We start from the raw sequence: 13,564 nt of genomic DNA, 5'->3' as shown, positions 1-13,564 counted from the left end.
GTGGACTTGCGGGTCTTTCATTGGGCCCGATCCTGTGAAATGCGAAGCACATTCTACAGGGAGACTGTAAGCTCTTTGGGGCAGGGACTGTCTTTTTGTTCTGTATTTGTACAATGCTTAGCACCAGAAGTCTCGATCTGTGACTGGAGCTCCTAGAGACTACAAGCACCATGAACTCCCCTGTACCTCTAATGGATTATGAAACTGGCTGCAACCAGAGTTGCTGAATTCACAGGCCTCAGTGAGGAAACCCCATTATTACTCAATTCTCATACCCTTACATTGGATAGGACCTTGTGTCACGTGTAGGGCCCATTAACATCATGAGAATCCTTCCACTGACATCAGTGGATGCTGGATCAAGCCCTCAATCCCATTAAACCAGTGGGACTCCGCACAGACGAAGTTCCTATTCAGTTTGAGTATGGGTGTTGCAGCTTGGCCCACAATATCAAGAAGTTTTCTGGAACCATACTGTTCTCTTCCGTTCAGTTCAGGAATTTTGGAGTTCAAACCCCCCCACAATTCATCAATGATTTTGCATGGTGTGAAGGGTTAACAAAACTTTCATTATCACACTCTATTAAGCCAGGACCAGGAAACAATTTCTAATCAACACTCTGATCTGGGCAGGGATTGTGCAGTCTTTTGTATTAGGCCTCAGATCTGTGTTCTCTATTCACACATGCTCACTTCCAGCTGTTGTCATTGAAATCCCACATAATCTCTCCGGGTCAAAGGGCAGTCATCCATGACTGCTGCTGTTAAAAGGTTATGCTGATTTCTGTTGTCAAATATTGGCCCTTTTCTCTTTCAATCACTCCCATTCTACTTTTTTCAACAAGAAAGATCCAGCCTAGAATTGTATTACATGACTTTAAAGTCTTAAAAGTGTTCCTCTATTGTACTAACACGACATGCCCTGGACGGTCTAATTCATTCTGTTACATTCCACAAAGAATTTTCTGGTGCTTCTTAAAAACTCTGTGCTAAAGCTGAGCAGGCAAGCTTCAAAGAATAATGATATATGGGACTTGTGGCCTATCATTTATTTTGTAAGGAAATATGTCATTTGACTGTGTAATAAAATAACCATGGTTAATTATTGCTATGACAATAAAATTAAGCTAGAAGTAACTGTAGCCAAAACAAGGCTGGGGCAGGAAGGGTGCAAGTAGAAAAAGGGGGGAAATGAGATTTCTGTATCAGAATTAAAATAATGGTTAATTTCTAGTTTGAACTCTTTTTTAAAAAGTCACTTATTTTAAAGATTTAATTGAGCCCATCTTTTAAAGCTTATAATTTATGGGTTTACAGAACATATTTTGTATGAAGAAAAATAAAATGGATCCCTTGGGTTAGCGTTAACCAGAGTTGCATGCAGTGGCCCAGTGCACACTACAGAGTTAAAAAATAAAATAGATCATAGTCACCTTTAGTTTTAATAGAGTACTGTGGTCCATATAGACTACAGGTCCCAGAATGCAGTGGTCCATCTTGATTGTAGAGGGTATTCAGGTGACGATGGAGAATTGCTTGCTGGGATGTGTAGTCTACACAAGACTTGCAGAGTATAAACACCTTATATGAAGATATCACGTGATGCACATATGTTCTATCCTTCCTTTTATTTGTTTGCTTTTGCTGGGGGAAAGAACATGACTGAGGATCAAGCCGAAGTTCTACCACACCTATCCTGACACCACAATACAGTTAGATAAAAGTTAATCCACTGAGCAGTCTGGTGAGGAGAGTTCTCAATTATTTTCAGAGTAGCAGCCGTGTTAGTCTGTATCCGCAAAAAGAACAGGAGTACTTGTGGCACCTTAGAGACTAACAAATTTATTAGAGCATAAGCTTTCGTGGGCTACAACCCACGGAAGAATTCTCTGCAGTAACTCAGAGACCTCCCTGTCTATACTTCCATCTCTGGTTTTTGGGGATATTTACTACTAGCAGTCCCAGATGGACCACATGCCATTGCAGGCAATCTCATAAAACCGTCCCCTCCAGAAAATTATCAAACTCACTCTTAAAACCAGTTAGGTTTTTTCACCTGACTGCTCTCCTTGGAAGGCTGTTCCAGAACTTCACTCTTCTGATGGTTAGAAACCTTCTCTAATTTTGAACCTGAACTTGCCGATGGCTAGTTTTTATCTGTTTGTTCTTGTGTCAACATTGGCGCTTAACTTAAATAACTGCTCTCCCTCCCTGGTCGTTATCCCTCGTATGTATTTATAGAGAGCAATCTTATCTCCCCATAGCCTTCGTTTGATTAGGCTAAACAAGCCAAGCTTCTTGAGTGTCCTCTGATCATCCTGGTAACTTTTCTCTGCCCCATTCCAGTTTGAAGTCATCTTTCTTAAACAGGAGAGACCAGAATTACACACAGAATTGCAGATGAGGGTTCACCAGGCCTTTTATAATGGTAATAACACTTCCCTATCTCTACTGGAAATATCTCACCTGATAAATCCTAGGAGTGCATTAGCTTTTTTCACAGCCACATCACATTGGCGGCTCATAATCAGCATGTGATCAACCAATACACCCAGGTCTTTCTTCTCCTGTCACTTCCATCTGATACGTCCTCAGATATAGGGGAAAAAATTATTGTTAGTCCCTAAATTTATGACCTTGCATTTTGCACTATTAAATTTCATCCCATTTCTGTTATTCCAGTTTTCAAGTTGTCCAGATCTTTTATGATATTCCGGTCCTCCTCAGTATTGGCAATACTTCCCAACTTTGTGTCACCTCAAAATTTTATTGGCATACTCCCACCTTTTGGGCCAAGGTCATTAAAGAAAATGATAAATAAGATTGGTCCCAAGACTGATCCCTGAGGAATTCCAATAGTAAACTCCTTCCAGCCTGACATTTCACCTTTCGGTATGATCTGTTGTAGTGTCCTCTTTAATCAGTTCTTTATCCATCTTTCAGTTTTCACATTAATCCCCATCTTCGCCAATTTAACTAATAATTTTCCATGTGGAACTGTATCAAATGCCTTATCCAGGTAGATTAGATCTATTGCATTAAAAAAAAAATCAATTATCTGCTCAAAGAAAGAGATCGGGTTAGTCTGGCACAATTTACCTTTTGTAAAATCATGTTGTATTTTATCCCAGTTTACTGTTTACCGCCATGTCAGGGGTGGCCAAACTTACTGACCTCTGAGCCGCAGGTGCATACGATAATTCTTAGAAGTTTGAGAGCCGGGTATGCCTGCCAGGGCTTACGGCTTCAGCCCCACTCCTGATGAAACCCCCGAGCCCTGGCAGGGGCCTCCTGTGGGGCTGAAGCCTCTAGCCCCACCACCCTGCTACAGGACACAATCCCTGAGCTCCCCCGCACCCCAGTCTGGTAGGTGGAGAATGGGGGGCAGTCCGTGAGCTGCACTTTAACTGTAAAAGAGCTGCATGCAGCTCGGCCACCCCTGCTCTATGTCCTTAACTACTTTCTCTTTCAAAATTTGTTCCAAGACCTTGCATACAATGGAGGTCAAACTAATGGGCCTGTAATTTCCTGGATCACTTATTTTTCCTTTCTTAAAAATAAGTGCTATATCAGCAATTCTCCAGCCATAGGGCACGACCCGCGAGTTTACAGATTCATTAAAAATTGGGTTTGTAATTTCATGTGCCAGTTCCTTTAATATTCTGGGCTGGAGATATTCCAGGCCCTCCGACTTGGTCCCATTAAGCTGTTTTGAGTTTGACTTCCACCTCAGATATGGTAATTTCTACTTCTATATCCTCATTTTCATTAGCCACCCTAACACTGCCCCTAAGCTCCTCATTACCCTTTTTAAAAACTGAGGCAATGTATTCATTTTGGGCCATCTCCACCGCATATTCAGTGCTTAGTAGTCCCACTTTTTATTTCCTTGTTTTTTTAAAAAATTATATGGCTATAGAATCTTTTGCTATTGGTTTTAATTTCCTTTGCGAGGCTTAATTCTGCTTGGCTTTTGTCAGTTCTCATTTTTTCCCTACCCTTCTGACTTCCAAGACGTAGCCGATCCATCCCATCTTCCATATCTTGTAGGCTTTCTGCTTTCTCTTAATAACTTAGATGCTTGCCCATCCAGTTTGGTCTGCGATCCTTCCTTGAAAATTTTCCCCTTGTTTGGGATGCAGGCTTCAGATGGTGTCTGCAACTTTGACTTAAAGTAATTTCAAGTCTCCTCCAAATTCAGATCCTTGAGTTCTTCACTCCAGTGGACTTCCCTAACTAATTCCCTTAATTTTTTTAAGTTTGCCCTTTTGAAATCAAGGATCCTAGTTGCAGATCTATTTTTGTTTATCCTTCCATTTAGTTTATACTGAATTCCCTCATGATCACTCGAATCAAGGTTGTCTTCTACAACTACTTCTATGAGGTCTTCATTACTCACCAATAGTCAATCTAAAATTGCATCATCTCTTGTTGGTTCGGTGATTATTTGGTGAAGAAATCTGTCAGCTATCACATCCAGGAATATCTGGGCCCAACTATTATAAGTAGCACTTGTTCTCCAATCTATATATGGGAAATTAAAGTATCTCATAATCACACAATTCCCAGTAGTATTCAATTCATTAAAATATTAAAGAGATGTCTATCCATATCCATCAGATCCTGGGGGTCTGTAGCATAACCCAGGGACAGTCCCAGTGGAACCAGTGCTAGCTTTCTTCCCCCAAAGTGATTTTGACCCATATAGATTCTGTTTTATCCATTCCATCACTTCTAATTTCTTTACAGTCTACTACCTCATCATTAATATACAATGCTACTGTATCACCTTTACCTTTATTTCCGACTTTCCTGAACAGCACATAACCTTCAATACCTGTACTCCAGTCATGACCACTATTCCACCATGTTTCTGTTATCCCTAGGATATCTGGTTTCACTTCCTGCACCAGTAGTTCCTGTTCCTCCATTTTGTTACCGAGGCTCCTTGCATTGGTGTACTGACGTGTATATTCTAAGCAATATTAATTAGTTACTCAACACTTTGTGAAACAGAGGATTATCTAGGTGGAGGATAGAACCAAGAGGAATCAAATTGCACTTTGAGTGGAGAGGGCTTTTCTTTTTAATCAGGCATTTGGTTAAGATAATAGGCTTGAAGTCCTAATTGATTATTACTATTTTAAGGTTTTAAGATGGTTATGTACAGTAAGATGCTTGACATGAATAGGGGTTTATAAATTGTTTCAGTCCTAGTATAGGAGCTTGTCTCGTAATTTCAAAATACTGAAAGTGAATCAAAGTTTCCCAGAAAGCTGTTTCTCCAAGCTTAATACTATAATACATCGTCAGACTGTCCAGTGCAAATGAAATAACTGAATTTGGACTTTTTCCTCTTCAAAAGATTAACTCTTTCACAGTATATTATTGTTCAAATTACAGAGAACATGCTTTGTTTGCAAAGTACCACATACACTTATGCACGATATAATTATTTAATAAATAATAATAATAATAATTAATATAAGGAAAACTTTTAAAACAACAGTAACACTTTGTACACTGGTACAATGAAAACATTTTTTGATATGTAATTAAGGAACCGTGACTTGATGAGCTTACTGTATACAGGCTTTCCAGATAAAAGTAAATGCTTCAGTTGTGATTTTCTCAAACTTCAATGCAAGTGCTTGATCTGTAATCTTCCTACATCTGAGACTCCCTTCCTGGGCATGAATTACGAATACAAAGGTGACTCTCCATGGACACTAAATATTCGGAGGCAATTTAGTTGGCTTTTGTACACACAAGGCCTCCATTGACTCAGTCTTTATATGAATTCACTTAATAACACAGAGCAAATGGAATGAGACCTTGAGGCCTAATTCTGATCTCACATTCACTAGTGTAAAACAGGAGAAACTCTGTTAAGGTCTGTGGAAATTGACTTGCACATAACTGGTGTGTCACAGGGTTCACTCATCGCTAGCAGTGCCTCCTGCTGGCCGTCCTGGGAATTAGCTCCGCCAGGCTTGTGCTCTCCCTCCGGTGGTGTCTTGCCCCATCCTGTCTCGACGTGTGGCCCTGCTCACTCTCAGATCTGCCATCTCCTGTTCATGGCTTGGCCCTCTGGCCAGGTCACTAAGGTCCTCCCCTTCTTGAGAATTCAAAGTCCTTCCAGACCCGCTGGATGGCTGGCATCTCCAATGCCCTTGCCACTCCCCATTGGCTGGTAGGGGAACCCAAACCCGCTCTCTACACTGGGTTCCAGTTCAGGGACCCTATAACAAGCAGCCATGGTCTCTACACAATCTCACCCCTTGTTGCTGTTTTCCTGGGCTTCTTCCCTCTCTGGGCTGGCCAGGCTCCCAGGGAGTAACTGCAGCCTGCTTCCCTGCCTTCATGCAGCCTCCTTGCTGCTAACAGCTCCAGGGCATTATACTGGCCCTGCCTGTTCCTGCCTCGCTGAGCCTACTTCTAATTAGTGGTGTGCTCCCTGGCTCCTCCTTCAGGTGCACCTGGTGGAGTTAATTAGCCTGCCTGGCCAACTTAACCCCTTTCAACCCTGTGTGGGGCAGACGCCCCATCACATAGTGCAACATCAGAATTAGGTTCCTTAAACGTAGACTTGTTTTTGCTCCTTCATTATTGGGGTAACGTTTGATCCCAAAATGAAGAAAATGTAATTTATAGGATCACATTTTACATAATTACACTGTCACCATCAAGCTAAAGTGAATTACTTTTACTGTGGTGGTGGTGTTATATATGCATATTATTTGTATAATACCAAGAGTGTACTAGGTACTAAGGTACTATTTACTGATTAGTATTACTATATACCTTATTCAGCTAACTTTATTATTTTCTTACTTCCTCCAGAAAAAAAATTATCATCCCCATAAATATGACTTACAGCGAAGTACTGAAACCCAGGGCTTGTTCTTTCATGTCCAGATCCAACTCCTATTGAAATCAACGGAAAGACTCCCACTTATTTTAGTGGGAGTTTCTTTGGACATAAAGCCTTGATTCAGGAAAGCACTTAAGCACCTGTTTAAGTTTAAGCGTGTGAGTAAGCCCATCCCTATTTGGCAACGCATTAAATTAAGCTTATGCTCTAGTGCTTTGCTGAATCAGGGCCTATCTTAGGTGTCCAAGTGCCCTAGTTTCTGCATAGAACTTCAGGGAATGAATAGTTTTTGATAAATTCAATAAGGATCATCTAATTCTCATTTTAAACACCAGCTTTACTACCCAAATATGATTGAGGTACAAAACTGGAGAGATAACCAGTTCATGAACAGCAATTTCAACTTCCTATCTTAGGGGTATTTAACAAAAGTATAATTTTGCATATATTTCAGAAAAGTGCTGTATTAGAAGTAAATCTTGCAGACTTTAGGATGTTTAATCCTCTTTTCAATTAAGGATTTTTTAATGCTAACATCTGCTTTTGGAATTACTTAACAACTTTACCTAATGTTTTTTTTTTCTCATTCACAATTAAGTGGAACAGCCAAATTGATACAGTTTCTCTGAAAGACATTTTTCCATTTTGGCCTTTTTTAGCAGGCACAAAAAAATTACATTTTTACAGCTTTTCTTGTTAATTATGCTGTGTCCTGGCCATTCCTTTGTCATTTGTTTGGTGGGTTCCCTTCATTTTTTCCACTTTCAATTTTAGAAAGTTTCCTCAGCAAAGGCTACAAACCTAAGCTCTAGTTCTGCAATCTGAATCATGTAGGCAGAACTTTAGGCCTACACGGAGTCCACTAAACTCAATGGGACACCACGTATCTATGCATGCATGGATCAGATTGAAGGATCAGGGCCTATTCAAGAGGACAGCTCATATGAGTCAGGATGTGAATGGTGTGAGTAAGGGCCCGATTTCCTAATCATTTATGAATGTATAATTCAGTTAAAAAATCTCAGCCAATAAATGTTTATTTTCACTAATTAAGACTGAAAATCTTGTCATGCTTTGCACTATTGTTCAATCGCAACTACAACCCTCTAAAACACACACACACACACTAACACTAACACTTTGAGAATGAGCCCAATGTTTTACCTTCACTGTGAATGTTCTTGCTTTTGTGTATTTGAAATCACACCCTCAACATTATTGCAATAGGATCTCCTTTGTTACAGCCTGTCAGGCAAACAAAGGTGCCAGTGGACACAACAGGCAGAACCAGTATAGTCTATTGTTATCAGACCTACCAAGGGTAGGTGCCATGATGGTGCTTGATGGTGCCATGTACTGAGCGTTCTGGCCCTTATCCAGTAAAGCACTTAAGCATGTGCTTAACCTTAGGCGTCTGAGTTGTTCCATTGAAGTGAAGACCTAAGAGAATTATTTTTAATTCATAGATCTTTTAATCCAATAAACAAATCTGCTGCAGTATATGAAAAGTAGATTCTCATATTAAAAATACTCAGGAAATTGCCAATGAACATATTCGATTTGACTAATTACCCACTTTTAAAAAGAAAAATGATGCAATCATGAACTTTATTATTGAAAAATGCAAACTGGGCCAGGCACAATCACCTAAAATTTCTGAAATCTACTTTTGAGTTGAGAAAATGGAAAAAACACTCAATTTCTACGTTGGCATTTTATGCACTTAAAATATTCAAAGTTTTTTCCCCCTCAAAAACATAGTAAAAATTCATGCTAGTAGAATGAGAGATTTATTTGGGTTAACTTTTAACATCAAGTACATTTGAGTAATTTAGCTGTAAACTATTGGATCGTGACAGATTTGTGAATATATTTGTGTGCATATGTAGTACAAACACACACATAGAGGGACCTATTGACACCAAATTATAATTTCAGTAGTGTATAGTATACTGCACTGAATATAATAATATAACACTGTATCTGACAGACAGTTAACTATGTAGGGCAGATGGTGCCCCTATAAAACATTCAATAATATGTGTGTGCGTGCATTGGAATCAGTGACTTTAAGTAGGACAACCTTAAAAGGTATGCCACTTATCCTGTGGACAAGTACGACTTTACAGTTCTTTTAATAATCCCTTTATCCTGAGATTTCTCTTTTGACCCTGATTTCAAAAGCAAGAGGTCAGGCTGGCCTGCTAGCTCCAGACCTCTAATTGAAGTCCTGATATGTACTGTATGAACTGTAAATCCAGCTATGTACACTTACTTGCACTTGGTTTTGAGTTTGAAAGCTGCTTGCTTTGTAATTGATTATGCCCGTGAAATTGAATTAACATTTGGTGATAGACATGTTTTCAGAGAAATAGGAAAATACCATTATGTGAAGTGTAACAACATTTTGATATAAAATGTAGAGTCATCTCTTACACAAATGAAACAGGCAGGGAAACATACACCCTGTCTCAAAGAAATTCCAAGGCTTAAAGTTAATGCTTTTCTTATGCAGAGATTTATTTTGTCTTTTGCAAAGCTTGTTTTAAATACTAGAATTTTTCTTTTTTATGGGAAAGGCATTTATTTTAAAGGTTTGGGGTTTTTTTTTAAAACAGCTGCTATTTTAAGATTTCCCTAGTGTAACCTCAGAAAATGAAGAGTACATCTTTAAATCTTGTTTTGTTTGAATGAATGGTAGATAATCCTGATCAGATGTTTCTTTAGAGAATAATGTTTAAAACGATTATAGAATTTAGCTGTCCTGTCTGATTCCTAGGTACAGTATTTTAATTTCAGTTGTTAAGTCGTTAGGGGTCATCTAAGGTAACCGTATATTAAAATAGTCCTCTTTTGTTTCAGATTTCCTGTTGAGATGCTTTAACATCTAGAAAACTCCCTGCTGATGTGTCACGTTAGCTTTCTTAACCTCCAGATACAAACCACAAAATAGCCTACATAGCTGTATGACTAGTTACCCACCTCCATAAATAATAATTAGTGCTAAGTGGGAAATTTGGTGTCACATTTGAGATCTAAATGAAACTAAAGTATTTGAGAATACTGTCATTAAATGCTTAATGCTCATCAAAATTCTTTCATTCTATTTGTTTTGTAGGACATTTGGGCTTCCAGGACAGTTTTGTCACATCAGGTGTTTTCAGTGTGACTGAGCTAGTCAGAGTCTCACAGAGTAAGTATCCTTTTGTTGTTGTTTCCTGTGTTTATTATAACTCTCATTTCCTCCCGTTTCCCCCCCACCCCAGAAACTGACTGTCCCCTCTTCTACCTGCACTCCACACATGACTAACTGTGTTCCACATTTTAAATTAAGTGGGAAATTTAAATAATAGAATATTTTAAAAACAAATGATAAGTTCCTGATTTTGCAAACCGATGGATCCTTACACCAATGTGGCACCCTACTGAAGATATTAAGACTCTGTGTAGGTGCCCATGTGGATCAGTTTGTAGGTTCAAAGCTTAAGGGATGAATTTTAACCAGACCTTTTAAAATGACATCATCTGTGCCCATGAGCCAGGAATTACGTATACACCAGTTTTGTATATACATGTATGTGTATGCATAGAAGTGGCTGCTGTTTTAACACCCTTAGATTGGTGAACTTGCAAATAATGTGGACAGCTATACCGGTGTTAGCCCTAAGAGGCTCACTTACTCAGACCCGTACAGCTTTAACTTTGTGAGGCCTGCATTCTACCTCCATTGTATGGAATTCTGCCTTTTAAAAGGATTTGTTTTTTGACCTTTAAAGAATGCTAATACCCACAGCATGAGTGACACGCTGCAGCATGATCATTACCAGCTTGTCAATACTCACTAACAACAGTGAATTAAGAGTACCTGTCACCACCCCGTTCCATTGATCAAAGGTGCATTGATTGTATTTTTCTATGACATAACCCAGACAGTCCAAGGAGAGAGCATGGACAGCCCCGCTCGAAGCTGTGCCTCTGTTTTGATTACAGCTAGACCAGCCCCTCGTTGCTAGGGTGCTGTGGATTTCTGTAGCTAGGGCCAGACTATGTTGCAACATTACAGTAGCACCAGTTAGTACTGCAGTAGTTAACAATTGTACTGTGTTTACAATATAAACCTTGCAGCTTATCTGCTTTAATATGCTCAGAAATAAAACATGGCATGCAGGTTCTCAGCATGAAAGTTTAAAAGTTTGTTTATATGCACTGCAAGTCCAACTTTTGGCCTTCCAGGGGCCCTGCCTGGCAGGGACAGCTTTAGGAGAGAACCCATGTTTTTGAATCAAACCATGGGGTTTCTGTAGGAAAGGTCACCCTATTTTCCTACTTTATCTCCCTCCCCACACACACACACCAGAGCACTAGTCAGAGCACTAAATTGGCTTCCTATTGAAAAACTAGAAGTGGGGGTTGGGGAGGAGCTGTGTAGGCATCAGAGAGGTATGCATGGGAGAGTGAGAAAGAAAAGGGTACCCTGACCTTAGCCAAGCAATTCTCCTCGCTCTCCTTCCCAGATGACCTGTGGAAAGGCTGTTTCAAGGACATGTGAAGCCAGAGGAAGTTCTGGGTGCACAGTATGTTTGAAAACCAGTCCACTTTATTTAGGTGCCCAAATATGGACTTGGGAGCCTAATGTTTGGCACCAATTTTTTAAAATCCTGGCTTCATTATTTTATTGTAGTGCACTAAATTGATGTTTAACATAAACAGTGTTGGGAATAGCTAAGTTATCTCCTCCTGTATGTGAATAGCTCCATTTTATGATGTTTTAATTTGGTGCAAAGGGTAAAGGCTCTTGAAGTCCTAAGGGAATCCACCCTTTCTCCCTCTAAGACATCCCACATTAAAATAATCTTATCTTCACTGGAGGAGCACTAGTCATCATAGCTGTCTCTGGTTTCTCTCAACCCTGGTTCATGTGTTTGCAAGATGCAGTTGTTAGAAAGTAACTAGGTTCACCACTCCTGACTTCCGATCTCCATAGCAGAGAGTTTGGGACTGAGTTTATGAGCCAGCATATTTCATGCTTATTAATCTTCCATTACATTTTATCATAACAACAACAACAACAAATCTTTTACCAAAGATCCCAGTGTCTAACAAATTTTACAAACATATTATGAATTGTATTTATGAGGCTCATGCTCCCTGTCGCTGGAATGTACACAGCAGCCTTTAAAAATTGCTTGGAAACATACAGGAGGGTAGGGTAGAAAATATAGCATTGCATCCATTGGAGTTACCAAGGAAATTTTGGGAGGTAGAATAAAATTTCCAACTGTTATTTATCCAGGACACAAGGGCTTGCACTCCTTGCTCATGCAAAAAGCGCTATGGTTTCTTTAAGGACCCTATGCAATCAGGACCTCAGTTTTATATCCTGTCTGCAAGATATCCGGTAGTACCTCCGCGAAAAACAGTGCCGCAGCACTTACTAGGATCTCCCTTCAGTACTGACTGAGAAGAAAGAATACCAACTGCTGGCTTAGCAACACTACTTCCGGTAGCACCTTGGATTTTCTGTGGAGGTGCCCCATACACATGCTGACCGGGCCTGACCCTGTTTCGTTTATGAGATCTGACAAGCCCACACACTAGGATATGTCTAGTGTGGATTCTACCAACAAAATCCCATTGATGTCAGTGTGAATTTGCATGCCAACATTCAGGAATGATTTAGCATAAAGGATCCATGATTAACTGCTATGAGTTGTGCCTAAACTGACATGTAAGGTTGCTTGATATATTGCGCTATTCAGAATAAACCTGGCTGGGCTGTTTAAATATACTTGTGGCTTTACTCCAGACTAGTCCACAGATTGCTTTGGCACTGGAGAGCTCAACCCCTGCAGAGCACTAATCCAGATTCACCAGGATTTTTTTATTAGAACTTGGCAGCTTGAATTATCAAGATACACTCAATCCAGTCTATATATTTATTTCTCTAAAAAGCCACCGCAATTTTAAACGCCACCCTGCTTGGGGAAGCAGCCCATATGCTCATCCTCTGTGGTGAGGCCCTTCTTTGATTTCCTGAGCATGCGCTATGACAGCTTCACAAAAGGTCATATTCCACATATGATCATGAGGCTGCAGAGAGATCCAGGAGCATGTTCTTGGAAGAAAGTTGTGTGATTCTGGGCCCGAATCCCTGTTGTGGCGAATGCTGTTTTGGGGATGAATGATGCAGTGCAGCAGTTCTGCCCACATTTTGTATACAGCTCTAAATCAAAGCAATGTTTGCTTAAAAAACATTTCAATAATATTAATTTTCTAAATGTGTTTAAATGTGTATGAATTTTCAAGGACAGACTGCTTCTCTGTCACTGACCCTCTTGCTGTGCAGTGTGTATGCTACAGGAATTCTCATGCTGAGACGGAAAGACCAAATTTTGCTTTTTGTTACATCAGCATAATTGCACTGAGGTCAATGGGGTTATTCTAGATTTACACCTAAGTAAGAAGAAGCAGATTTTGGCGTCTGCGTCAACTGTAGCTCTGTATGGCCTGTAGTTTTCATGATTTTTTAAAATTTGATAATAGAAACACATGGTTTCCCTGAGTTGTAAGTAGTTGTCTGTTGTTAGCTTCTGTCATCTAAAATTAACATGAGGCACAAAGTGTTTCCAGCATTTCCTCATTAGGTATTGTTGGGTAATAATAATATGCCATATTTATTGAATAAAGTTG

General features: G+C 39.7%; 1 protein-coding gene across 6 annotated transcripts in view; it reads left to right on the top strand.

Annotated features, from left to right (window-relative positions):
- Nucleotides 1–13,564, top strand: part of LOC113407395 (nuclear factor 1 A-type) — a 301,659-nt gene that overhangs the window by 189,396 nt on the left and 98,699 nt on the right. For all 6 annotated transcript variants that reach the window (XM_026655854.2, XM_026655853.2, XM_026655856.2 and 3 more), the window contains exon 4: nucleotides 9,993–10,067. In XM_026655854.2, the coding sequence (XP_026511639.1) occupies nucleotides 9,993–10,067 (75 nt within the window). The remainder of the gene's footprint in view (nucleotides 1–9,992; nucleotides 10,068–13,564) is intronic.

Source organism: Terrapene carolina, unplaced genomic scaffold (assembly GCF_002925995.2).
Source record: "Terrapene carolina triunguis isolate 2854851 unplaced genomic scaffold, T_m_triunguis-2.0 Scaffold211, whole genome shotgun sequence".
Lineage (NCBI taxonomy): Eukaryota > Metazoa > Chordata > Testudines > Emydidae > Terrapene > Terrapene triunguis.
Note: the sequence above shows the minus strand (reverse complement) of the source record. Positions and strands in the feature narration are given on the sequence as shown.